At 54.6% G+C, this 25,938-nt stretch overlaps 7 protein-coding genes across 7 annotated transcripts; 4 read left to right on the top strand and 3 right to left on the bottom strand.

Moving 5' to 3' along the window:
- Positions 1-217: 217 nt before the first annotated feature.
- On the bottom strand, positions 218-983 carry LRP88_08631 (zinc finger HIT domain-containing protein; the record flags this gene model as incomplete). Its single annotated transcript, XM_083245134.1, has 2 exons — positions 218-737; positions 793-983. 2 exons carry the CDS (start codon positions 981-983, stop codon positions 218-220), a joined length of 711 nt encoding a protein of 236 aa, XP_083099628.1.
- Positions 984-1,433: 450 nt separating this feature from the next.
- LRP88_08630 (scaffold protein Nfu/NifU N terminal-domain-containing protein) lies at positions 1,434-2,424 on the top strand (the record flags this gene model as incomplete). Its single annotated transcript, XM_083245133.1, has 2 exons — positions 1,434-2,234; positions 2,296-2,424. The coding sequence occupies 2 exons, from the start codon at positions 1,434-1,436 to the stop codon at positions 2,422-2,424; spliced, it is 930 nt and encodes a 309-aa protein (XP_083099627.1).
- A 6,599-nt stretch (positions 2,425-9,023) lies between these two features.
- Positions 9,024-11,828, top strand: LRP88_08629 (PSP1 family protein; the record flags this gene model as incomplete). The annotated part of the gene is made up of 3 exons (XM_083245132.1): positions 9,024-10,428; positions 10,489-11,152; positions 11,207-11,828. The coding sequence occupies 3 exons, from the start codon at positions 9,024-9,026 to the stop codon at positions 11,826-11,828; spliced, it is 2,691 nt and encodes an 896-aa protein (XP_083099626.1).
- A 1,090-nt stretch (positions 11,829-12,918) lies between these two features.
- On the top strand, positions 12,919-13,840 carry LRP88_08628 (uncharacterized protein; the record flags this gene model as incomplete). The annotated part of the gene is made up of 3 exons (XM_083245131.1): positions 12,919-13,124; positions 13,182-13,310; positions 13,360-13,840. 3 exons carry the CDS (start codon positions 12,919-12,921, stop codon positions 13,838-13,840), a joined length of 816 nt encoding a protein of 271 aa, XP_083099625.1.
- Positions 13,841-14,316: 476 nt separating this feature from the next.
- Positions 14,317-15,247, top strand: LRP88_08627 (60S ribosomal protein eL15; the record flags this gene model as incomplete). The annotated part of the gene is made up of 3 exons (XM_083245130.1): positions 14,317-14,403; positions 14,672-14,828; positions 14,880-15,247. The coding sequence occupies 3 exons, from the start codon at positions 14,317-14,319 to the stop codon at positions 15,245-15,247; spliced, it is 612 nt and encodes a 203-aa protein (XP_083099624.1).
- Positions 15,248-17,232: 1,985 nt separating this feature from the next.
- LRP88_08626 (Pumilio-family RNA binding repeat-containing protein) lies at positions 17,233-20,252 on the bottom strand (the record flags this gene model as incomplete). Its single annotated transcript, XM_083245129.1, has 3 exons — positions 17,233-18,686; positions 18,739-19,573; positions 20,061-20,252. The coding sequence occupies 3 exons, from the start codon at positions 20,250-20,252 to the stop codon at positions 17,233-17,235; spliced, it is 2,481 nt and encodes an 826-aa protein (XP_083099623.1).
- A 591-nt stretch (positions 20,253-20,843) lies between these two features.
- Positions 20,844-21,847, bottom strand: LRP88_08625 (armadillo-type protein; the record flags this gene model as incomplete). The annotated part of the gene is made up of 3 exons (XM_083245128.1): positions 20,844-21,296; positions 21,443-21,463; positions 21,596-21,847. The coding sequence occupies 3 exons, from the start codon at positions 21,845-21,847 to the stop codon at positions 20,844-20,846; spliced, it is 726 nt and encodes a 241-aa protein (XP_083099622.1).
- Between the last annotated feature and the right edge of the window lie 4,091 nt (positions 21,848-25,938).

Genomic DNA, 25,938 nt, shown 5'->3' with positions numbered 1-25,938 from the left:
ATGGGAACGGAAGAGATATGAGATGGATTATACCTGAAGAATAATATGACACCAACTAGGGACACATTGTAACATTATCATCAACTATTCAGACTCAGACCAAGAGACATTTCTTAGCCTTATGCAATTTTAAAACCACGCGCTTTCAAGGTGAAATGCAAAGGGGGAGAGACGTCGTCGTCCTTTTGGTCCTGCGGCGTGTAACGCTGATGCCCGCTCAGCGCTTTTCCTGTGCCATTAAGCGTTCGATAAGCTTCGTATCCTCCTGCGCGAGTTGCTGGCGTAGTATGTCGCCGACATCGGCTTCAGCGTTATCGGTGTTCATGAGATGCAGTATCAGGTCCGAGTACTCGCGAATTGCATCGCCCTCCTCGCCATCGGCGCGGCGGGCCTTGCGCAAAGCCTCCTTGCCATTCTGTATTCCTATATCATGGTTCCAGGTCTCTTTCTTTGGCGGTAGGCCCTTGAGGAGGGAGGCAGGAATGGCAGACTTGGTCTCGGGTGGTGGGAGAGTAGCGGCGTGGATCTGAAGAAGCTGGTCGGGCAGGTGGGGATATTTCTGGAAGAGCTGGCGCAGCTTATCGGAGGATTCGAGAGCGCGGAAGGGGTTTGAGGGGTCGAATGGTTGTTGAGGTTCTGAAGGTTGCTGCTGTGGTTGGGGTTGCTCGGGCTTGGGTACGGGCTCGGGGTCGGGAGGATGGTTTTCGCGATGTGTCTTGTTGCAAGCGACGGAGCAACTTGGATGTGTTAGGATTTATATTGGTTGGCATAGGGAAAGGGAAGGAGACTCACTATGGGAGATAGCATCTTGGGCATTTGTACTTGGGCGGGTTCACATTGCACACGCCGCAGAGTGAAGGCTTGGGCGGTGTCGCATCAGAGCTCGTGGTAGCTTCAAGGGCATCTTGAGCTCCAGTGTCCGGCACGGGAGTCTCATTCGTAGGCTGCGCAACTTGATCTGGTTCTTCCTGTGTGGTCGACATGGTCATAAAAGAGCGCTCAACGTGAAAGCAGATCGGTTGAAAGTGTAATATCTACTTTTGCGATTAGAAGAAAAAAAAAAAAATGACAGGCCAAGCTCACGGCCCCGCGCGTCATGGCTTCCGACCCGCGCTCGAACAACGGAGAAAAAGAAAAAGTGTGGTCCGTGCACAAACGGGTCCCCCTCAGCCTGCCCTTGCATCATAGCACGGCAATTACTAATGCTCGGGCCTATCACGGCTTGCACGGCTACACAAGACCGAGGACGGCGGCGAAAACTTGAGAGTCCGAGAACAAGCCAACACCAAACCACTCTTTTTTTCTCTCTTAATTCTCAAAGCAGAGGCATTTTATGAATCCTTACTATTGATACTTTGGATTGCCCCCCTATAATTCGCTCCTCGTTTCCTTTTCCCTGCCATCATCGTTAGTCCAGCTTCCGGAATTGCGTCATGGCTTCTTCCAGAGCTCCCCGAGTTGTGTCACGGACACTGGCTACCCTCACCCGGTCCGCCATGGAGACGACCTCCCGGACAGCGCCGCGATGGACTCGCCCTCTTAGCACAGTCCGAACCCAGCTTCCTACCGCTACATCCTCTTCCCGCCCTCGGGTACAACTCCGCGCCCGACCGGCGACCGCCCCAGGACTCGCCGGCGTCGGCAGCGGCGTCCGAACCATCTTCATCCAGACCGAGGGCACGCCGAACCCCGACGCCCTCAAGTTCCTGCCAAACCACCGCGTCGTCCCCGAGGGCTTCTCTACGCCCTTTATCGAATACCTCAACCCCCGAGCGACCATCTCCCCGCCGCACCCCTCGCCCCTCGCCGCCAAGCTCATGAACATTGATGGAGTCACCTCCGTCTTCTACGGCGCTGACTTTATCACTGTGACCAAGGCTGCCGATGCCAATTGGGCGCATATCCGGCCCGAGATCTTTGCCCTCATCACCGAGGCAATCACATCAGGCGAGACCCTCGTCAACGTCGCTGAGCGTCGTGAGGGCGAGACCCATCCCGAAGCTGAGGAGGATAGTCTGGCATACAATGAGGATGACAGCGAGGTTGTCGGCATGATCAAGGAATTGCTTGAGACGCGCATCCGACCAGCCATCCAGGAGGACGGCGGTGACATTGATTTCCGAGGTTTTGATGACGAGGGATATGTGCACCTGAGGTTGCGAGGCGCATGCCGCACATGCGACTCCAGCACAGTTACCCTCAAGAACGGCATTGAGGGCATGCTAATGCATTATGTGAGTTTTGTTCCCTCTCCTTCATACCACGCCGTAATGGCTCGCTAATACGCCACATCAGATTGAAGAGGTCAAGGGCGTGAAGCAGGTGCTGGATCAAGAGGAGGAGATTGCTCTCAAGGAGTTTGAAAAGTTTGAGGAAAAGCTGAAGCAGCAAAAGGGACAGGGACAGGTGGCTTCGGCAGCATAGATAGCCGGATGATATGAACCCATTGTATCTGTATAGTAGTTTGGCGGGACAACCTCATGATACCCACGTATGCTCATGCCCCTGTTCCCTCCCCCATGTACCATTATTTCATTCCATCGCACGCATCGGTAGATCAAGGCTCATTAGCTTTCTCGATGGATTATGAGACATCAACAGATGACGCTCCATTCATGTGGTGTTGCTCCTCTCTAGACCGGAGATGTCCAACTCTGGAGCACAGTAGACCTGGGTCATCGTTCACTCATGGCGCCTTGTTAGCCCCTCAAACCTCTGCAAGGATACTGTAGCGGGACTTTGTCCCGTGGCCGGATTCGGAGTAGAGGGTGTGCGAACTTTAAATGCCCCGATAAACAAGGAGCGACCTTCAGACATTCTCCAATTCGACGACGCCAAGCTTTGCTGCAGGCTTGCCATTGATGCAGATGTCCTCGGCTGCAGCGCGGCACAGCCACCAACCTGGTGGTTTGTGAGGTCTCGTGCTGGACTCGAAAGGTTCCGATCGTAATGGGGCAGCATTCGCTGAAATCGCTTCGCGATACACTGGCATATGTGCTGGGTAACCGAAATATCCATGCCATGTTTCCACAGCCAGGAACGTTTCGATGGCATGTGCAAGGCCATCGTCGTCCGCTGCCGTGTCCGGTCCTGAAAACGCAATAACATTGGCACGGGCATTGCCGTACCGGACTAACATTGGATGCTTTGTTCCACCTGAACAGGCGTCGGGGGGGATATGGTCAAGATGATAGTGCACATCCTGCTCCCTTGAACCGGTACCCTTGGGTACAAGCCTGCTTCCGTCCTGAGGCTCCACGAAATGAGGAGAAAATCCGGGGTAGCACCCCGCCAGAACCAATGGATTTGAGGTGCAACATCCAATGGATCCATCGCATGGCGGGGACACCTCCACCACGCCCATCCCATCCATCCCATCCTATCCCATGCCGTGCCGTGGCTGTCGTGATGGCTAGGAAGGTGATGGCCGTTTGCCTTGCGCATGCTAAATATCCGAACCCATAGCCTCGTATCGTTTCCCAAGGCATCAAGGTTTCGGCTTTTGGACTCTAGTGCTTCATGAGAAGTCCCGCAAGTTGGAAATACCGATCTTTTTCGTGGTTTGCCTGCGTAGGATCAAACAGCACTGACAGCGAACTCCGGTCAATGAATTCTCCGGGGCTTCTGGATGCATGCATTTCAGTGACATGCAGGCCCCCCAAGGCGGCACTTGATTTCGATTCCTAAGCCCAATGATTGTCGAGGAGGCTGAGACGTTGAGGGGGTACGTGTGTGATATATCCGATCATGGCCCGAATCAACCCCAGGCCTCGGAGGCAGCGGCAAGGGCCTTGTCAGAAATAACGATGTCTCCAGCGAAAGGTGCGCCGTGCCCGGCGTACCGGCGTCCTGGAGAACGAGTGCCGTCATCTTGCCTACTTTAGCTCAGTAAACACCCAGCTCCAGGAACCCAGCCATGATGGCGCGTGACGTGCTGCAGCCGCGGTGCAGCTGGTTCTGCAACAATGTCTTCCTCTCGTCCCGACTGACCAAATGCTGTGAGCTGGTGGCGCCCCCTGGCATGGAGGAACAAGGTGGTTTCTTTGACGCTAAGTCGAACCAAGTCTGGTCGAGTGAGATGTTCCTGTCGCATTCATCCGCTGGCCTGCAACCTGCGCCTTGCTAATGCTCTCGGGTTGGGCAGGCATATCCAGTTTGCCGATTTACAGACAGAACAGCACCCAAAACGCCTGGCGGGGAATTGGCTCTTTAGCGCCCGCGACGAGCTGGGGACTCTTGGGGATATCGAGGCGCCAAAGCTGCGTCATGGGGACGGTCGACTGGGCGAGGAGCCGCAGGTGAATGGCCGAAGCCGTCTCGGGGAAGGCCACTGTACAGCACCAGGCGGGAGAGCAGGGTAATTGAATCTGCACCGTAACCCCAGCATCTGGTGAGAGCGAGTGAGGATCGTTGTGGCCTGTGAGGATCGACGCCTTGGCCAATGCGGGCCACATGGCGTGTCGAATCTGCCATTCCCATGTGCCGAATTGTCATGATCTGGACTTCATATTGCTCCAAACGGTTCAACGCTCAGAAGGCTTTGGCGTTGCTTAGCCAATTGAGGATGTTGCCATCGAGATTAGTGAACCAGTCACGGGCGTGAACGAGCTGTCGCTTAGAACTCAATGCTCGGTAGAGCCTGAAGGCCTGTCGATACTTTAATGAGAAGACGGCAGTTCCTGGTGGGCGTGAGCTTGATGTTGAGAGGTCCTTTACCATGGGTTCAATTACAGTGTGAATTTGGAGGGTTGGTCACTGTCTGGGAGTGGACGGGCAACACCCACTGGATCCATCACAGGCAAGTTCCTTCCATCCCTTGAGGGTTGGTGCGCACAGTAAAGTTTATCACTTTTACACCCACAGGGAATGAGGCCGGGGTTGGCATTCCCAGACAGCGAAGAGGAGCCAAGACTTGGAGCAGGGTTTCGAACGGTTGTAAGGCTCCCCGAGACCATTCGAGACAGTCAGGGATCATCTTTGATCTCGGTAGGGAGCAGGGTTGGATGATATGATGAAAGAGAAGCGTGAACCTGGGACGCAGGGATATTGCTTTTTGTTAATCGCGGCTCTTTATGTCCTCGGACTGAGACTGAACAGATCCATTGCAAGCCCAGCTCCGGAAAGTGACGTGAGGAACTCTGACTGAGAGCTGCCAGCAGGTGGGAGCTGTGTCTTGCACTAGAGTGCGGCGGCGATCTTGATCAGGGAGTCCCTTGGATCGCATCGCTGACCGGCCTATCCCACCTATGGCATGGTCACGGGAGACGCGATCATAGTTCGTCCGGTAAGCTACAACACACGATGACGCCGTTGCCTTTCTGCGCGTCGGATGACAATGAATTCACCGGGGTGCCGAGAGGCATTACCAAAGCCATCATCATGGAGCCCAGTGGCGGCGGGGTCCTCGAGTCGAGGTCGAGGTCGCCGGCTCCAGCTCCTCTGTGCCTAGCCCTAGCCCATGCCTCGAGCTGCAATGCCAGCCATGCCTGGTCCCTCCGCATCCCGTCCGGATTCCTCGCCTTTTCCCGCGACTGATTCACCTGATGTGATCCATGGATGCTCTGACGCTGAGCGTTCGGTTGGTCGGGGTCCTGGTGGAGTCGATGAGCTTCTTCCGAGTAGCGCATGTGTGGAGTGTCCAATCCGCTTTCATTGTAACGGCACCAAGCACGGAGCCCTGCAAGGACAGGGAGGGCATCCACCACCTAGAGCCTGGAAGAATCGACTTGTTTGCCTGCTGTGTCCCGGAGGTCGACGTCCATCATCAAGCGGCTACCTACTGTGAGTGGGTGTCCTTCTGTAGCTTCAGGAGCCGCCCATCCCCCCCCTTTAACAGACTCTAGTCGCGTCCCCCCCTACACAAGAGGTACGCAACGGGCACGAGATGAGGGACGTTGAAGGAAGGGCAGCCGCAGAGCCAAGCGTCATAGGCTCCGTCTTTTGCGGGTGCTGTTGTTGATGCGACGAGGACTCGCCCATCCCAGCCCCCATTGAAACTGTGCATCACGAGAGGCGAATGACGCAGCCTCCCAACCTCATCATGTACTGTACTGTGCTGTGTTGTGCTGTGCTGTGCTGCAGTAGCAGTGAAGGTGCTCACAGCACGGACGGCTGCCAATGGCCATCAGCAACTTAAAATTCAGATCATGTTGCTGCCCGTCCATGGTCGTATCAGCGGCCAGGAGAGCAGCACCCAGGTCCTGTCAGATAGTTTGCGTTCCAGGAAAGACCTCATATTTGCGTTGGCCTGCCCTTAACACGTCCAGGGTATGGATGTGTTTCGAGACCTCAATGCGCCCAGTGCGTGTGCCTTGAGCGTCGTGCCAGGGTCGACTGCCAATTGACCTGGGAGAGAGCGCGAGAACCTAGGGCAGTGCACCTGGGCTTGCACTCTAACTTGCAGTACAGTTACCATGCCTTTTGCCTTTCATGATAGAGCTGTTTTGCATCATCCTTTCACCTTGTTCTAGAGCCTCCAGTGGTCACCAATAATTCGACGCCCGTCGTGACAGTCCAGTTAAGGTAACCCAAGAGAACGTTTGCCGGCTCCTGCCAATCCGCCAGTGCCCTGGCTCTTTCTACTCCGCATCCATCCATCCATCCACCCTTTTTACCTTTGCTTCCATCACTTCCAACAATAACAACACCACCTTGACTGGCCGCCCTCCCCATCGCCGCCATTACCGCCACTTAGTTGACACCATCTTCCAAGAGGGGGTCCCCTCCTCTACAACGTCTGGAAAAGCATATCAAGATCGAGTTCCCCACGCTCATCTTCACGTTCTGCCCGCCCAGAATCGCATCTCGATATCGCGTGCCTTGCGGCCCAACTGTCCTAGCGTCAACTGCCTACCGAGCAGGCGACACAGCATTCGCCCAGCTAGCTCGCTAAGGCAGCTCTCCCCAGATCATCGCCCACTTTCCGAGACCGCCATCGGTCACGGCTACTGCACCTTGGATGCGCCGACGTGCCTTATTAACCCGCCAGTCTGGATCGTAACCACGTCCTTGGTTTCGCGACGACGTCGGTTGCTCGAGCTCCTGCAAATCAAGCAACAACTTATCTAAGGTCTGTCTCTGTCCAGGTACGAGTTTGGTGGCTCTTCCTTTGTTTTGGTGTTTCTCTGGCCTTGCCTCTGGCGTCGCCCGTGCTGCAAATCAAGCCATGGTCACCAGAGGTATCGGTACCTTGCTCTAGGGCTCTCCGCTAACGCATCGTTCTCCAGGTTTGGCTGGTAACCGGACTAGGAACAGAGCGTCTTCCACTCTGCGTACCCCTCAGTCCCTGATCAGAAGATCAGACTCCCGACCTACGGTGTTCCGACCGCATCTCCTTCTTCTTCCTCGCGGTCCTCTCCACCTCGGCACTCTCCACTGGATTCTGCTGCTCCCGTGCTCCACCTTCTTCTGTTCATCAAAAGGTTGTCACGACTCCATATTCAACCTTTCCCCTCTCTCCAGCCATCCTTTCGCGACGCCGCTCCGACCTACAACTAGGACCCCTCCCCTGCTGCGCCGCCAACCAACTTCACCCATTGGAAGCTCCAGCGCCGCCACCCCAGTACCCGCAGAGGAACGGCAGTATTAGCTAGAGGCCCATACCGCCCGCCGCCAGCCATTTCGACGTGCCTCTTCAGCACCACTTAGAACCTGGTCTCGTGTCGCAACCGCACCTCGACACAACCTGAGCACTTATCGCATCGCATCGCAAAGAGCAGCGGCAGCAGTCAACAAGCAGGAAGCAGTAGCGACACGCGACGCACTGCAACGCTGCCCCGCGACACGCGAGACGAAGTCTCCCCTCATCACGGTCCACTGCCATTTTCATTTACTGTCGTCTTTGTGTGTGCGCAGCGCGACGCTGTCCTCCTCCCCCGCCTTCCGACCGTCCAGCAACCACCGCGAACCCTCTCCTCATTCATCTCTCGTGCGTTCCACCTGCCGCTATCCGCGATCAACCATTCTTTGCCAGTCTATTCCTGGCATTGCCGTTGATGCTGTAGTGGTCGACGCAGGTCCAGGACTCAGGAAGCGACTAACCCAGCGACCGCCACCTGTTCGCCACCGTCGACTCTGTCGTCTCTCTCGTCTCTCGCCATACGGGCCACCCCTACGAGTGACCAACCCCGCGTCATTCCCTCGGTGTCTGTGGTGTCGGTCTTGCGCGCCTGCTTGCGAGCCTTCTCTCTGACAATGGGCCACGACTAGTTCCCTTTGTCGCCGCAGCACTTGACGCACTCGTCCCTTCTACACCTTTCCGACGTTGATCAAGTCCTACTTGCGAATGGGTGTCCGCCTCACGACTGCATCCGTCACCCTACCTCTCTCGACAACTTGAATCGTCTCCTTGCGCCTTGGGTTAGACGCGCTGGTGTTTAGATATTCTACCCTCTCCGACCACACTAATCGACCACCTGGGCTCGCGCCAGATTCCCCGTTGCATCGACTTGCAGATTTCCACCAGAATCGCCACTCCGCGAAGCCACATCTCCTCAATCCCGGCTGCAGCATCGTTATTATTTTTTTCCTTCGCGTTTCATCTGTTTTCACGAACTAGAATTTGGCACGTGTGACGACATAGCCCATAGACATCCTCGAGATCTGCGTCTTTGGTAAGTGAGCTGGATTTACACCTCCCCATCTTGCTTCTTTATCAGCACACCACTGCCCCATTTCCCTGCCCCCAGATGTTGGTCTGGGTGCGATATTCACTATGACTTACTTGTATGCCATCCATTACTGCGCATTGTTTTGCCCGGCCTGTCACGAGGCCTTTGTTTCCCCACCACCAGAATAACTGCCTAGCAGACCAAATACTCATGGGATCGGACTAATCAGTCATAGCTACGTTTCCATTCTCTTCTGAAAAGAACTCATTATTTCTGCCTCTTACTTCTCCACGGCTCCAGCAACCAGGTCACATCACCACTTCTACCTCTCCATACAGGACTACGTGCCCACAACATCAGCCTTGCAGAAGTTTGGAGGATATCCAGGCGGTTTCATCCTCAGGTTGACAGACAATGAGCTCTGGTTCACTTAAGACAGGCCCGCCGTCGAGACTAGGCCAAGGCTCTCATGCTGCGGCCACGGCCAACAACCAGTCACTACTTCTCGACAAGTTGCATGCTCGAACGTCCACGCCAGATTCAGAAGCTCTCGCTAGCTCAGACGACGAAGGTGACCATCGCCAAGAGTCCGCACACACAGCTACACAGTCCAGCTCTCAACCGCCAAAACCTGTCCGAAGACCTTCGTGGCTGAACGAAACCTCTCAGACCTTGGGCCGTCCTCGCAAAGGATCATTTGCTAGTAGCTCAATGTCGCCCACAGCTTCACATCCCAGCACTCCATCTGCCGAGGCTGGTGCGGGCGCCTGGGGCTCGCACTCAACGTCGTCTGTCATGGGCCGGCCAGCAGGGTCATCCACCTTTCCATGGGGAACTGGAATCTGGAACGCTGAGCGCAAGGATCCTCCCTCGAGACTCAGCGAAGTTCTGCCATCCCCTACATCAACCATGCCTCCAGGAACTGCAGGCAACTCCTTCTTTGGTGGTGACACGCAGACGTCTCCGGTATCGCGGGATTCTGGGCCCAACCCTCAAATCCCTTTTGCGATCCCCCTTCACCCCACACCTAAAACCTACCGGTCTCAGTCGTATTCAGTTGGACAGCTTGATCCCGAGTCAACGGCCGCTCCACCTGCTATGAGCTCCTCGGCTATCTTGGGGCGTGCTCGCCATCCTGTTCTTAGCCATCGACCTTCTCGCCCTAGTATGTTGAGCGAAATGGCCAACGATGGCTCAATGCTCGGGAAAGTGAAGGAAGTAGAGGATGATGACGACGAGAGCCCAAATGAATCACTGCAGGAATCTTGGCACCAACACCAGCCCTCTCAACAAACCTCTGACGCCAAAACCATCGAGATGCTCGCGCGAGAAAACGCAATTCTACGTCAGCAACAAACGCAGTACAATGCACGCATTCGGCCTCGGGCTGTGACCGGATCTGGCTATATGGGAAACGGCTATTCATTGCGAGAGACCGTGCCAGAAGAATCCGATTTTGCCATTGACGAGCTTGACGAAGCAAACGAGGCAGGCGACATGTTGGCCAAACGAGCTCTAAATCGCCGGATGAGTGAATATGGACCGGCATCTATTCGCGCTCCGTTTGGCGTTGATGGCCGAAAGGTTGATAATACCAACCTCAAGAAGGCCCTCTGGTCGACCTCGCTCGGATTTCCTGTCACAGACGTCTCGCAGAGCAGACGACACTCTTTCGCCAACATGCCCACTCGTCAGGGATCTATCAGCTCTATCCCAGACTCCACCTCAGTTCTTGAGCCTTCCGCAACCGAAATGCAGCAATCTCAAGACTTTCCTCCCGGCTACCCCGACGCTTCTGCGTTCGGAGCCGCTGCTCACGGTGAGTGGGAGCGCACACCCCGTAGCCTTATCTTGGACCGCACCCTAACATCCACAATAGCTGGTCAGTACTTCGGCGGAGCTGCGAACGTGGGAAATGCGTACCAGACCGGGTTCCCAAGCCAGTACTCGTCCTATGGCCTCCCTAACCCCTACGCGAACCGCGCGCCATCTCCTCATCGCAATGTGTATAGCATCGCTCAGCCCCGGCACAACCAGCTGCTCCACATCGTATTGTTCAAATGCGCCAGGGCCGACGTCTTCTACATCCAAGAGGGCACTGGACTCACTGTCAAGCCTGGAGATCTAGTCATAGTTGAAGCTGATCGTGGCACTGACCTTGGGACCGTGGCCAAGGACAACGTCGACTGGCAGACAGCCAAGGAGCTCAAAGAACACTACGCCGAGGAGCAGTACAAGTGGCTCATGATGTACTCCCAGGGTGCCGCTGCTGCGCAAGAGGGAGCTGGAGCTGGTCTTCTTGCCTCTTCCACCGGACTCCAGGGGAGCGCCGTTGGGGGCATGGGACCTCCAAGCCAGCATCATGCTCAAGAGCCAAATGCTGGCGAGCTCCGGCCCAAGCTCATCAAGCGCCTTGCCCAAAGCCATGAGGTGCACGCCTTGCGGGACAAGGAGGGGCAAGAAGCAAAGGCCAAGCGGGTGTGCATGCAGAAGGTCAAGGAGCATGGACTCAACATGGAGATCCTAGATGCTGAATTCCAAATGTGAGTATGGGTGATGGACTTGCCGATGCTGATGTACTGACATGGTTATCATAGGGATTGGAAGAAGTTGACCTTCTACTACTTTGCTGACTCGTACATCAACTTCAACTCTCTCGTTACGGACCTGTTCAAGATCTACAAAACGCGAATCTGGATGTCTGCTATTAACCCAGCCTCTTTCGCCAGCCCAACTCTCGGTATCCAGGCTCCAAGCGGCATTGGCCCTGGTGCTGTGGGAGTTAACCGTGCCGCCGGTGGCAGTGATCGACGGCAGAACCAGCAGAACCAGGAGTCGCACCAAGCCACGGCCTTCACGGCTGGGGCTAGAGACAACCGTGGGTTCCGACCAACATTCAGCCAGCCCTATGGCAACGAAAGCCGCCTTGCCCAAACTCCTGGCTACCCCCCTTCCAACTACCCATACGGACAGTTTAGTCCTTTTGGCAACCCCAACCCCAGAACCAACGTTCCTTATGGAACAGGAGCTGTCCCGGCCATGGAGGGCTTCCCTGGAGGTCAGGTTCAGCATCCCGCAGACTTTCAGTCTATGCGACAGCGCTTCCCTAACCCGCAGTCTGGGCCGAGTCCTACACCACACTCGCAGGGAGCATCGCCCCTGGCTCCCCAGAATGACTGGGTGGGATCGTTTCAGGGACTCTCGCTCAACACTCATTGATGTGGGACCTTGAGGGAGCTGGACGATGACTTGTCATGTTACTTTCGATTCAATCCGTTGCGCCTCGGGCAGATTCAGGGCCATCCACCGATACATAAGACGTGGGGGGCTAGAGATGCCTTTCGAGATTCAAGACTTAGCCCCAAGTGGTCTACTGGTGTGGCTTTCTTGTGCGTTTTCTACACGCTCGGTCAACCCTTTCGTTTTTGTCATTTTACTCTTTTTTTGGGAGGCGTTTGCAGGCACTCACATGCTCTCAATTGGCAAGCTGCCAGGCGAGGGTTGTGATGCTGTCGATTTACTTCGTTTCTGCCGATACTTTACTACTCAGGATCTAGGATCCAACGGCCGTTTTCACGACAGGGAGTAGGGGAAGGGGAAAGACAGATGACAGGCACGCAATGGTTTTTGCTTCACAGGTTGAGATTATAGACAGAGAGATCCATGGCTTTCGCATTCACGGCTGTAACTAATATGCGATCAAAAAGGGACGTGTTTGGGATATAGTTGGGGACCATGTATGACAAAGATTTCCTTTACCTACTTGCTTGCTTCTTCGTCCTATTATCCAGTTTGGGGGGTCTCTTTAGGGGTTCTTGGTTCAGATGCATGAAAATGAGATCTGCTATGTGATAGAGGTTAAAGTGGAAGCCCAGTGCTTGCTTGTATGATGCCATCTACCTGGTGCAGAGCCTTGATCCGTGACAGTGAAGTGGTGATTGGGTTGGACTTGAGTGAAACTGGCTCGTAGGCCTCTGTTGTCGTTATTGACACCCATGTGATCGCAAAAGGTAGGTAGGTTGTGGTTGTGCGTTGGCGTTGGCGTTGGCGTAGGCAATGGTGGTAGATGATAGGAGTTGACTGAAGCGCGATGCCAAATCTGTCTGGTCTCTTGCATCTCACAGGGTGGGAAAGAGCAACGAGGCCATACCTTCCCTCTGCGTACCTTCCGCACCACCCCTCCGACCTGCCAGTCCACCACCTGACAAGCACTCAAACCATCAACACAAGACCTCTACCAATCTCAATTCATTTCCAATTCTTTTCTTGCAAACCTCGCTGCTCCGGATTCCCCCTTGCTCGCTTCATCATGCCGCCAAAGACTAGAAAGAGAAAACCCTCTGCCACCGGCGAGTCCAGCGAATTCCTACACACCACCTTGGCTAAATCGCAAGCAGAGAGCAACCGCACGGAGGATGTCGCTCCGAAGAAAGCGGCTCGGGCCCCGAGAAAGCCAACTACAGGAACCGCAAAACAAGGCAGGGGCAAGAATGCGGCGAATGGAGCAGCTGAAGGGTCTGTAGTGGTTGATCTGCACCTCGAAGTCGTTTTCGGCTACTAACATGTTCAAAGAAAACTTTCGCTTGACGGCGTCGGCACCTCCAAGAGACGCAAGATTCTCGTCAGCGATGCGAAGAAGCAAATCCAGAACCGAGGGAACGACCTCATCAAGTTCATCAATAACGAAATGAAGACGCGTCCGTGAGTGGTGTCATATTCTTCGCTTGACCAAAAGGCCAACGTGAAGTAGGCCGCAAGTCGAAAAGAACATACTCAAGGAGGAGCTGTCTTCAGAACTCGGGCCTGTTCTGCCCTGGATGAACCTTTCGTCGGCGCCACAGAAGGAGAGCCCTCAAAGCCTTCCAGAGCTCATGCTCAACACGCTCAACGAGCTTCAGAGCACGGTCGAGGGCTACGAGAAGTTGGTCAAGAAAGAGACCGGTATCAAGGCGCCAACCTGGATGCACTGGGAGCAGGACGCAAAGGACTTGAATAACTTGGGCCAGCAGGGGTTGAACATGGCGTCCAAAATCGTCAATCATGTCATCATGCCTGATCTACACGCACTGCCAGCCAAACCCGCAGAGAACGCCAGCGACATTGAGAAGCTGGCATGGGAGCTCATTGAGGATGCTATCCCGAAGAGACCGGAGGAGACATGGGGAAAGACGGCGCAAGAGCAGCTGAAGGCATTTACAGGCGTCCTGAAATTGCTCCCCACCACACAATAGATTTACATGATCGGCCTGGTGTTGGTGTAGATCCCGGTTCATTAAGAGGAGTTTAGTCAAATCTGGGCGGGTACCAATTCATGAGCGGCGGTGAAATTATCCGGTGTTAGACAATAAGGTCGGTGAGCAAAGGCAATTCTCGGTGAGAGGCTATCTTCACCTCGCTGACTCAGCTACACACTGTGCCGGGGCTGAGGGGCAAGTCCTATCGCGCTAGCTGTGTCAGGGCTAGCGCATCGCTTAACCCACAAACTGTGCCCTCAATTTTTATCCTTCTCTCGAACTTTGTGACATTCGAAATTTCGACACACTCGCCTCTACTAACCACACGGCAGGAATCGTTCGACACAAGCCGGTTTGTGATCCCCCTCTCTCCAGCATCAAGGCATTCGTTCTTCTCTCTGTCGCTGGAAGCTTCTGCCTTCAATCTGTTCCATTGCTAACGTGTGCTCTCTGCGTCGCCGACAACAGCCAAGATGGGTGCCCTCAAGTACGTCGAAGAGCTTCAGAAGAAGAAGCAGTCGGATGTCATCGCCTTCCTCCTCCGAGTTCGCTGCTGGGAAGTACGTTAAACCAAATCACCAACTCTCTGTGGACGGCGGCGCCCGCTCTCGTTTTCCCTCGCCCTCCTCGCGTATCCGATGGTGTCGAAATTTTTGTGCGTTTCTCAACAACGGAGAAGAAATTCTTCACCAACAATGAGATGGACGCACATCAAGATTGAGACACATACATCTACGCAGAAGGAGGCCTGGGACGGGAGCGGGGTGTTTATTCACCCCGTCTCTGCTATACACTCGTTGAACGTTTGCTGAGAGTGCATCAATATAGCTCCGTCAATTGAACGTCATCCACCGCGCCTCTCGCCCTACCCGTCTGGACAAGGCTCGCCGTCTCGGATACAAGGCCAAGCAGGGCTATGTTATCTACCGCGTCCGTGTCCGCCGTGGTGGCCGCAAGCGCCCTGCCCCCAAGGGTGCCACCTATGGTCAGTCACTTTCTTTTTTGACGGGATGAGACTCTTCTGACACCTGAACAGGCAAGCCCACCAACCAGGGTATCAACCAGCTGAAGTACCAGCGATCCCTCAAGGCCACCGCTGAGGAGCGTGTCGGTCGCCGCTGCGCCAACCTCCGAGTCCTCAACTCTTACTGGATCAACCAGGACTCTACCTACAAGTACTACGAGGTCATCCTCGTCGACCCCCAGCACAAGGCCATCCGCATCGACCCCCGCATCAACTGGATCGTCAACCCCGTCCACAAGCACCGCGAGTCCCGCGGCCTCACTGCTACCGGCAAGAAGTCGCGCGGCCTCAACAAGGGCCACCGCTACAACAAGACCCAGGCCGGCCGCAGAAAGACCTGGAAGCGCCACAACACCCTGTCCCTGTGGCGATACCGATAAACGCCCGGCCTCTTACTGCTGGGTGGTGGTACATGCGATTCGGAGGGCGCACACTACACGTTTTCTTCCAAGTGCTGGGTCTGGTTTTGGCATTGCATGCTTGGACTCTGGGGAGTCGGGAACCTTGTTTGGTAGCAAAAAATGGAATCAAAGTAATTCCGATACGATGAAAAATATGGGTTTCCGGCTGGATTTCCTCGTCCGCTTGATACAATGTGCATGTTTCGTGATGCTCTGTGAGATGCCACGTAGATAAAGGTTCGGAATCAGCCAACTCGAGTCGTCTTGAAGTCTCTCTTCCGCAACTTCCTCTGGCCTCCCAGGCGGTGGGTTGGCTCGACTTTTCAAAATTGATGTTTCGGTGACTACCTATGTCGACAAGTGTGGGCCATGTACTCCACGTAAAAGTCTTTCAAGGCTTTCCACATCCAATGACACTTCTATTCTGAGACAATGCAGTGGCGGTCTAGAACATCTGTTCAAGCAAGGATGCTGGGCAAGTTGACCAATTGCATTCTCTATCTGTGATCAAGGTGCTATGCCAACTCTCCCCAAGGAGACGTACTATGGTGTTCGGTTCGGTCTTCATGCCGTCATGTGTTGAAAGCTGTTTTCTTTGTGATTCTGGCTGATGGCCTCTTTGGAGATGAACAATGAAGAAGCTATGAAGAGAAAGTTCTGGAAGCGGGAAAGATTCGATTGAGATTTGATAAATAACCACTTCAACTATGGCAAGTGTTGGTGCCTCGCCCTTCAATTCACAGTCGATTCAAGAACTGCTGGGACAGGCGCAGACGATTCCCTCTCTATAGCTTCCCCTGATGACCCCGTTGACCTGACCTAACCTGCCCTCCTACAAGCCCTTCTTCTAGCATCGGTTTCTCGTACAGTGTATGCTGGCGTGTAAAGATCACTCGAGAGACATCACTGGCATCACCATCATGATAAAAAAGTAAAAGCGAACCTTGGATTCAAAGACCTTGTCTAAATACAGGCGGTGGCAACTTCTCCGTCCTCTGTCTGGCCAGCAAGCTGGCATATCCTCAACCCCGAATGAAAAGCAACCGTAAATTGTCCCTGAAGTCATACAACCCAAACGAAAAAAGTAAAAAACGAGAATACCGCAGATACTGCTTGGCCTTTCCCATGGCCCGGCACACCAGTTGTATGGATGGTCCGGGTGAGTTGGAAAGGGGCTGGACCGGAAAGCAGCCAGGATAATCTCGGCATCAAAAAGTTCTCGCCTAATCAGAATATGACCATCTAGGTCCATCGAGGCTGTAGAAGCAGTCCTGTGTCGAAAGGAAAGAGAAGAACACTCAGTGTCTTGTCAAAACCGTACGCGTATATCGTAAACGATCATGCCGAAAGCTTGACGTAAATCGTGAGTGATGCTGATTTCAAGTCCCATATCGCAAGTGATGATGCGTATCGAAATTCCTCGTTCAAAAACATGTGTCGCCCCGGAGTCGAAATTGCAAAGACCTAAGGTAGTGAAAACAAAAAGCTGAAAAGAACCGAGTCGTCTATGCCGAGGTTTGGTTGGTTAGGATCCTACGATCCAAATACATGTACACGCCTGTTGTAATGCTGCTGACGCTCCTGTGCAAGCTGCTATTCCCTCCTCTAGCAGAAGACAAGGTGCCGTTGCTGCAAGACATCTGGCTGTAGTTTGTAGCGCCCTTCTGGTAATGTACACACGAGCAGCTCTGCCGCTGTCGTGTCAACAGCTTCGAAGAGATCGCATGGGCCTGCGCCCTTTTGGCTGTGATTTTGAGGCGTAGTGAAACAGAGATCAAAAGAAAATCGTCAAATCATGACGGTGCCATAGGTAGCTGTGTATGCATTAGACGCATGCATGTATGCATCCATCTGCACAACACGCCGCCCACTCGACATCCGACGAAAACCATAATGAGCATCATTGTACAATCGGGCCGTACCCTGCCGTGAGTGGCAGACTTGTGGGGGAGCACAAGTCGGGTTTAGAGCCACTGAGGCTCCTCGGCCTCGTTGGCGTTGTTACCGCCAGCTACCTTGCCGTTAGCAGGGCTGGCACCGCTGCTCGTGTTGTCAGTAGCATTGACGGAAACGCCGGTGTTACCGCTGCCGTTGATGTTAGCACCGGCATTGACGGCGCTGTGAACAGTCCCGTTAGCCGCCGGAGCCGGCTGGGCAAAGTTGCCAGGAGCTCTCGGTCCGTAGTGAGGCTGCTGGATATGGGCTCCAGCAGCCGGCACCTGGCCGTTCATAGCGGGGTTAGGTGGGTAGCCGGGCATGTTCTGGCGCATACCATGGTTCCCCATGCCGGGCATAGGGCCGTTGGGGACAGTGTTGGGCTGCATCATAGGGCCAGTGGAGGGAATACCGCGGGTGTGTGAAGGACGGAGAGGGATCTGGCCCTGGGTGTTGTCGGCCGGAGTGACCTGCCCGCTAGAAGCAGCGCTGCCACGGTTGTCGAAGGCAGAGATCTTAGCTTGAATGCGACGACCGTAGGGAGTGGTCCTGATCTGAGGCAGAATAGGACGGATCGACTCAACAAGGAGGTACTTCTGGTGAGGGGTGGCGTACTCCAGGGCGGTCTGGATGACATAGTTGGCAAACGAGTCGCGGAGCAAGCGTTCCATCTCCTGGGGGCCCAGGAGCTCCTCAACAATCATATCCTTGGAAGGAGCCTGAGCGCACCGAAGGCACTTCTCAATCACATTGGAGCTGAACTTGTGGCGGGACAGCTGGCTGATGCATCCCTGGAACATACCCACGATGGGCTCGGTGAAAGTAGGCTCGTTCAGGTCGATGATGTACTGGACGACATAGTTGCCAAAGGGATCCTGGACAAGAACTCGGGCGTGCTCAGTGATGCGTTGGATAAGCCACAGCTTCTGATCGCCGGATGCGTGGTCGATGCAGCGCTGCAGGACGCAGCAGCCATGCCGGTGAGTGCCCACCTCGATGCAGTTATGGCCGACCGCGTCAAAGATGAACTGGGCATCAGGGGCGGTGAGTTTGTTAAGACACTTCTGGATGACGTGGTTTCCGTTCAGATCCTGGATGAGTTCGACAACTCGGAAACGAAGCGCCTCGATGATGAGGTGAACCTGCTGAGGAGTGCTCACGTACTCAATCATCTTCTGAAGTGCACGCGTGCCGTGCTGGTTGAGGGCAATGCGCACCATGTCCTGCGAAGCATTCTGGATCAAGACGGTCCTCTCGTCGTCATTGCAAAACTCAAGGAGCTTTTGGCACAAATAATTACCAAATGGGTCCGTCATGAGCTCGATGACGTGCTGGTTGGTCTCGAGCCAAATCATATGAACCTGCTCAGCGTTGCGCTCTTCCAGTTTCTTCTGAAGGTAGCGGCAACCATGCTGGTCCTTGCACAAGTCATATATCTGGCCAGTAAAGGAGTCCAGAGGCATGTTCTGGTAGCGGGACATGGCTGTAGTGGGAGGTCAGCTTGTGTCTTGATGTACTGTCCTAGACAAACTCACCTTCGTTGTCAAGCTGGCGGCGGTGCTGAATCACACGGGCCTGGCTGTCGCGAGGCTGGTTGCCCTGGTTGTAGGGAAGCGAGTTGTAGCCATTGAAGTTCTGAGGAGGATACATGTTGCCGCCGTTGACGCCATTCATGTTCATCTGCTGCATACCGTTGGCGACCATGTTGACGTTGTAGGCGCCGGGAGGATGGGAGACACCCTGCTGAGCCCCATAGCCATTGACAGGGTAGAATCCGTTGCCGTTGTTGAAGTTGTTGTTCGCGGCAGGGGTACCAGCAGGGGAGGAGACCATCGAGGTGGGAGGAGCGGCGGTGGTAGTGCTAGGACCAAAAGGAGCAGCACTGGCCTGGAGAGCCGACTGAATCGAGGGATAGGTGGTGGCCTGCTCGCGACTCACGGCGACATTTTCAGCCGACAGCTCACGGTTGTGGCCACGGGGGAGGGCGCCAGCAGGGATGCGGCCGAGGCTGGCATTGTGGTTGTGGAAGTGCTGCTGAGCATGATTGTTGGCATTGACGTTGGCGTTGGCGTTGATCATGGACGATGTCGCAGTGCTCTTGACAGTGGGGACATCGTTGGCAGAGAACGAGCTCTGGAGCTTAGGCGGGCTGGCCATGTTCTGATTCGCAGGCGAAGACATGATTGGACCAGTCTCGACTGCGTTCTCCGAGATGTACTTGAGGTCGAGGGAGTGGCGGAACGCGGCAGGTCGACTCTTAAGGCCTGCGAGGTCGTTGACTTGACCCGAACCTCCGTTGATAGAGGACAAGCTCTGCTGGGGTCGGTGACGGTTAACAACACGGCTCCAGCCTCTGGAGGATAAGGATGTCTCGGGGTTTGGAGACGGGGACAGGGCAAGATCTAAGGCGGCCGAAGATGCAGATAGCTGGGCGAAACGGAGTGTGTCAGAAGAGAAGGCAAACAGTGGTAGAGAGGTAGCACTCGGGGGGATTGTGATAGATGCTTGCTTTGATACTTCCGCAAAAAGCTGCGCCTGATGAACAATCAGGGCGCTCAAAATATCGGGAATGAATAAGGGAAGAAGAGGGACAATAGGAGAGGGGCGTAGGGCTTTGTGCATATGCAGGTGAGAAGGGGAAAATGCATGAGGGTGATTTGAAGACAATAGCAAGAGAAGCAGAGGCACTGGTGAAGCAGCACTGGCAGAAAAATGTGGAGCCCGTATGTGAGTCTCGGAGCTGGAGCATGGAGTTGCAAACGCCCCCAGATCAAGACTCTCACCAGACAGCCACCACATCCAATCTGTGCTCCCTGAAAAGGCAGAGGCGTGAGAAAAAGAAAATGAGCAGTCTTACAATCTGATCGTCGCGACGAACAAGAGTCGGGAAGTTCTCGTCAGGAACCGCACCGTGTCCAAGCGCCTTTGGCTCGTCGTCACCAAAAAGGAACCGAGTCGTGTTGGTCTGATCGAGACCAACGTCGTACAACCCGGTACGCGAGCGAGTCACCGGCATCGAATAGCGGTTGATCCTATCCGGCGAAGACATGGTCAGTTTGCTAGTCCAAATTGAGGAATCCGCGCAAGCTTTCAGCAAAAGATGGGATGGAAACGTTGGAGAATGCCGCAAAACAGCAGCCGAATCTTTCCCAAGAAGGTGAGGTTATATCTCAACGAGATGTCTGAAGAAAGGAGGTAGAGAAGTGTTGAGGGAGGTGCTGGCACCTATGCGAGATGACGTTTGGTTGAAGGTTAAGGGTGAAGGGGGAAGTCGAGAGGAGAAAGTGAGGAGTAGACTCGCACTGATCGAGTTCTTATATCCTTGAATATCGTGGTTAAGAGTGATTCACGGACGACTCAGCGCTTGGAGTTGCAAGGGCTTCCGCTGGGAAACGATGCATATAGTCTTGCGCTTTTAACCCAAGACCAAGTTATCAACGCTACGAATAGCGAAAATCCCAAGGCCAAAGGAAGTCCACTCTCCACCCGAATCATCTCTCATGAAACGCGCACGCTTTGGAAGCACGAAGCAAGTCTCTCTCACAGGCATTCTAGCCCATGGCAACTTTGAGAGCAACTCCTCGCTTGAGGCAGACGCAAAATCCGAGATACTAAATCATCATGCACGAAAACATATCACTTACGCATTGGTTGACCGGTGGCTACTAGGGTCTTGGCGAACGGCCTCTTCCTTCTCATCGTCGCTGTTCCGCCGCGTAGTCGGCACAGAGCGAGAAGGCATTTGCGTCGTGGTGTCCTCGAATCCGAAACGACCCTGCATGATACCAGACTGAGGAGAGGCAAGTTGCGAGCCGGAGCGGCCAGGGCGGTTAAAGAGACCTGGAGGGGAGGTCAAGCTGGACATCGAGTATCGGCTCGGTCGGGAGAAAATGGAGGGAAACCCAGAGTTATCGCGATATTCGGGTGGTGTGGTGGGCTCAGACTGATGACCGCCCAATCGACCCATCTCTTCTTCCATCTGAGCAAGTTCGATGGCTTCGCGCCGTTGCTGCTGGTCCAGCTTTTGCATTTCTAACTCGAAGCGCCGTCTCTGTTCCCGAATTCGCTCATATTCCATCTTCTTTTTCTCTATCTGATTCTGATATTAGTCAAATGATCCCGGTCTCTGAGCTGATTGATGTCGACGGTCTCGTGTGGTTGGAAGCAAGGACTCGAGGTTCAGGAATCGACTGGATTTGGCAGGCAAACTGGGTCGGGATACGGCGTATGAAAACATACCAATTGCACCTTGTGCATAGTCTACCACAAGACATGTCAGCATTTGCGCTTCTTCCAGCCGAGAGGGCAACAACGACGCAGCCGCGCGATTCGGGCTCCGGAGAGGATCTCAGAGCGCCTTACGGGCAGCAGAGTCGAGCAAGTATCACTCACGTTGTAATCCTGGCCCGGATCGGGGCCTCGCTGGGGAGAAGCCATGGCGTTCAAGGAAGAGAGTGTAGGGACTCGACCCGAGTCGGTAGTGAAGCGACGAGAAAGGTTGTTTCGATGATCGTGAGCGCCAACGTGGGATGGGACTTGAGGACCGGGCATTCTCGAGGTATTACGAGGAGGTGAGACAAGCGAGTTCATTGGCGAGTCGTTGCTCCTAGGGGACTGTTGGGAGCGGAATCGCAGGTCGTCCATGGCGGGCTAATAGAAACAAAGTGGTACACGCCGAATTGGCAAGCGGTCTCGGTCTATAATACTGCAGACATGAGAGAAACAAAAGAGCATCAGCAAATGCGCTTAGAGGGAGAGTAAGGTAGGTAGAGGAAGAAGCGAAGGCGATGGGACGTTGTTGAGAGGCGGGGTGAACGCGGTCAGTGTGGGTATGGCACTGGGCCTGGGGGGGACTTGGAGCCGGGCTACTTCAGGTAGGGGGGCCCATGGGCTTCTGGGCTTTGGAGGGACGCCCGGGCTAAAGTCACTGGGTAATAGGCCAGCCGCGGACTCAAAGCAGGGTGTCATGGGTAGGTCGGCGGGTACCTGTGTCGGTCGGTACATTTCCATCCTTGAGCTGGATGGACAATGGACGACGGGTTATGAATGGATGGATGGCTTATGAGCAATGAATGGGGCTTGGGGCCACACGGGCCACTCTTGACGGGGAACGACGACTTCGCACGCAAGGTACGGGAGGTAGGGAATAAAGGATTCGGGATCTGAAGCCTTGGTTGGGGAACATGCAAAGCATAAGGTAAACAGGTACCTCGGAGGCCAGGCCAGGTGGGATTTAGGGGGTGTTGGTGTTCAGGACGATGGCAGAAGCTTTTGGTCTCAAGCTGGAAAGGGTCATGGCTATTCACTCCGTCTGTCTCTGTTCGTCGTCTTTCAAGCAAATCGCCTTCTAGTGTCAGGTAGGGCTTGCCAGCGCAAGTCCGTCGGTTGTCTCGCCGTCTCATCGGAGCTAGCTAGCATGGGTGTGGATGCTTGTGTGTGCGTGCGTGTGTGTTGCAGGCATGGATGCGTGTTGTCGTCTACCCGCGTGTGCATCGTCGGCGGTGGCGGTGGGTGGGATGTGCGTAGTTGAAGGCGTCCGTGTCGGAAAGCAACAAGTGCCGCCCTCCCTTCCTTCCTCACCCTTGTGATGGGAAGCAAGACTGACAACGACAAGGAGTTGTAAGACAGAGACAGAGTGGCAGCACAACGACCCTATTCCATATACCAGAGCCAGTGCAGACCTTTTTTCGTCTTGGGGAAGGGGAGTGAAGGGGATGGAGGTCGGGTTAAGCAGTTCCCCGACCAAGAGACAAGCTGGACAAAAAAGATGAACCAACCTGAAGTAAATCTGGCAGTGAGTTGGCGTAAAGGTCGAGCAGGTGATGACGCAGACACGAAATTGTACACAATCGTACAAGGCCACTCGGGCTTTTCCTAGGTGCTCCGTACACTCGTCTACACGCTTACTCTCTCACAGCGCGCCCTGGAGAGCCAGGAGCGACAAGCTGGTTGGGAGGAAGGGCGAGAAGGGGGACAGATAGCGATGGGGCAGGAGGAGTAAAAGAGAAGAAAAACCTGGCCGAGGCCAGAGGAAAAAGGATGGGATGGGATGGGAAACGCGGGCGGATGTTTGGCGTCGGCGTCAGCGTGGGGAGTTGCGCGTGTTTGTGGGCACCAGCCTAGGGTGCTATGTACTAGCAGGCAGTTGAGGCAAGTCCTTGGCGGGGGACCAGAAACGCAGGGTTCAGACACAGGCCCAGGACATGGCATAAATGGCATGGCATGGAGAAGAGAAATCCAATGCGCCCCAGGAACAGGATACAAAGACCCAGGGGAAGAAAGTGGGATATGGGATCAGGTCGGCAGCCCGGTCCTAGGCCAGGTAGGTCAGGGCAAGGGTTGCTTGGGGAAGCCAAAGTTTCTTTTCTGTGCAGCGAACCTCAGGCCGGTTCCAGGTTCCTTCATGGCTCTGTGCATGTGGTCTATGAGTCGGGTCGCCGTAGCACACGCTGTTCCGCTGGACAATATAGGTACTCTCTTTCATAGGTACCTACACGACGTAGTGCCTCAATAATAAACCGTCAAATGCAACCGACATAAACTCGTTGCGTCGTTTAGTTTTTCACAAAAGCACGAGTGCCTCTTTCTTCATCTTTACTCGCCCTCAACTGATAATAGAAATGGCGCTTGTGGGGTCCAGCGTCGTACCGTCGTCCTTTATTGCAGGCAAACACACGCAAGACGAGACAAGACAAGACACAACTGACTAGAGTGCCCAAAGGCGCCGCATCCGTGGTCATCGGCGCCCAAAAAGGCCACTAACATGCCCACTAGTGGGACCAGCACTCAGGCACCGGAAAAAGCAAAAATGCTCCATGGGAAGGGAGGAGACATGATGTCCACTCTGAGGCAACGGCCACCAGCTCTCTCAAGCATGATGGATCCATGGATCCCCAAGACTTTTTCCAGAAGCATGAGGGCTCTCTTGGGCACAAAACAAGGAGGCTCTGCAGTATGGGTCAGATCCTTGCTGCTACTCCCCAGAGTCTTTCTGATATAAAAGGCAGATCACTTTACCCCAACCTCAATTTGCTGCCGACTCCCACAAGCCTGATCCCGTTCAATACCCTCGACGTGGGTTGTGGGCTAAGCAGAGAGTGGCACGAACCCGACATGTGCTGAGGGGCCCGCCGCATGCTGTTGAGACATTCACAGCTAGCAAGCGGCCCGTTCTTGTGAAATGCCGGGTCCGGACAGCAGTCTGCATGGGCATCCAGACATGGATAACTCCCCTTCCACAGATACCGGTGTTGGGCTGAAGGGCCACCAGCAAAGATTGATTGTAGACACGTTGGAAGCCACCCTGTCTGGCCTGATGCTCACTCGACAGAAGCTATGACGAGAGACAGGCAGCTGGATCGCATCGCACCGTGCCTCGGAGTGCAGGCCGACAACAGCGTGGAGGGTTGCAGGGATTCCTGCATTGGGCCTGTCACGGTCCCTGGCAGCGGCACAGTAGTCTTGTCACCGAGGGCGGGCGCCTGAAGAACCGTCGCTGCGTGGCTTTCGATGGATGTCACCTGTCCGGGGTTGTATCGATTGGAGGGAGAAAGGTCCATGGTCGAAGAATGACCGCAGACGAGGATTTTGCTGAAACAGCCGGAGTTTTCGTTCCTGCTTGTTAGAGTCGCAAGGCTGTGAGCCTTTACTGGGCAGCCAATCTTTACAGACCTCGGCATCCATAACTATTGGTATGGAGGTCGATGCTCCGAATTGAATGGTTGGTCGTTGTAAGACACAACAATGGATGTCTTGTGTGACCTTGCCATCCATGTCGCGTATCACCTTCTCCTGCAAGAGGAAAGTCCAGCCCTCTCAGCTACCTACCTTCCCAGCTATTATCGCAGCAAGATCACGCAGCTTTGTCAGCCATCTCGGCTCGGTCTTTAGCTGAAGCCCACCCCCAGCACGCTGTCTCCTCACCCTCGAGTGCCCCCCAGATCGCGACAGGACGGGCCTAGGCGCCAGGATGGTGCATGGTCTGGATCGGCAACACAGGCCCTGCCTGCCTGCCTGCCTGCCTTGGACGCAATGCAATGGTTCCTCCGCGCATAGCCCGAAAGACCCGTTCCGTCTCTTTAGGCCGGGTAGATGGCGAGATCTTGAGCAGGTAAGGATAACAGTATCTGCGCGCCAGCCGACGAGAATCCTGCCCCAATCGCACCAACCTGTCCAGCCCCTCAGAGTACATGTCAAGCGATCAATATCGTGCCCCCTGGCAAGTCCAGAGACAAGCACACACGCACAACTCTCAAGACTTGGACCGAGCGCATCCCCATCTTCCCAGTCTCCCTCGCTCATTGGTTGGTGTGTCTACTTGGCTGTTCCTCCTGCACGTCACCCAAAATCCATATTGAACTGCAGAAGCTAAGCTAACAAGTCCCCAGATTTCCATTTGATGTATCAACCAGGAACACCAACACGGAAGCTCGCTCAGACATACAGCTGTGACTGTGACTGTGCTGTCTCTGCCTCCAAAGCCGTTGATCCATTACCCGCCTGGCAAGCATCATCGTCTGTCTGGATTGCCACTCCGTCCGTATTCAAGAATAGCTGCCCGTCTGACAGCCAGCCATCCGCCACAAACAATTGACACATGACGATCCATCACCTAATTCGTTCACCGCTCCGGGCAATTCCTCCACGCGGCGCCTTCTGGGCTAAACTCACTTGCCTCTTCAACTACTGTATCTTATTGAAAGCGCAAACACCTTGTGCGTGGTGGCTGGGCATGG

Source organism: Fusarium phalaenopsidis (assembly GCF_050370095.1).
Source record: "Fusarium phalaenopsidis strain FUZ10S chromosome Unknown contig_32302, whole genome shotgun sequence".
Lineage (NCBI taxonomy): Eukaryota > Fungi > Ascomycota > Sordariomycetes > Hypocreales > Nectriaceae > Fusarium > Fusarium phalaenopsidis.
The sequence above is the reverse complement of the archived record's forward strand: the minus strand, read 5'-3'. Positions and strand labels throughout refer to the sequence as shown.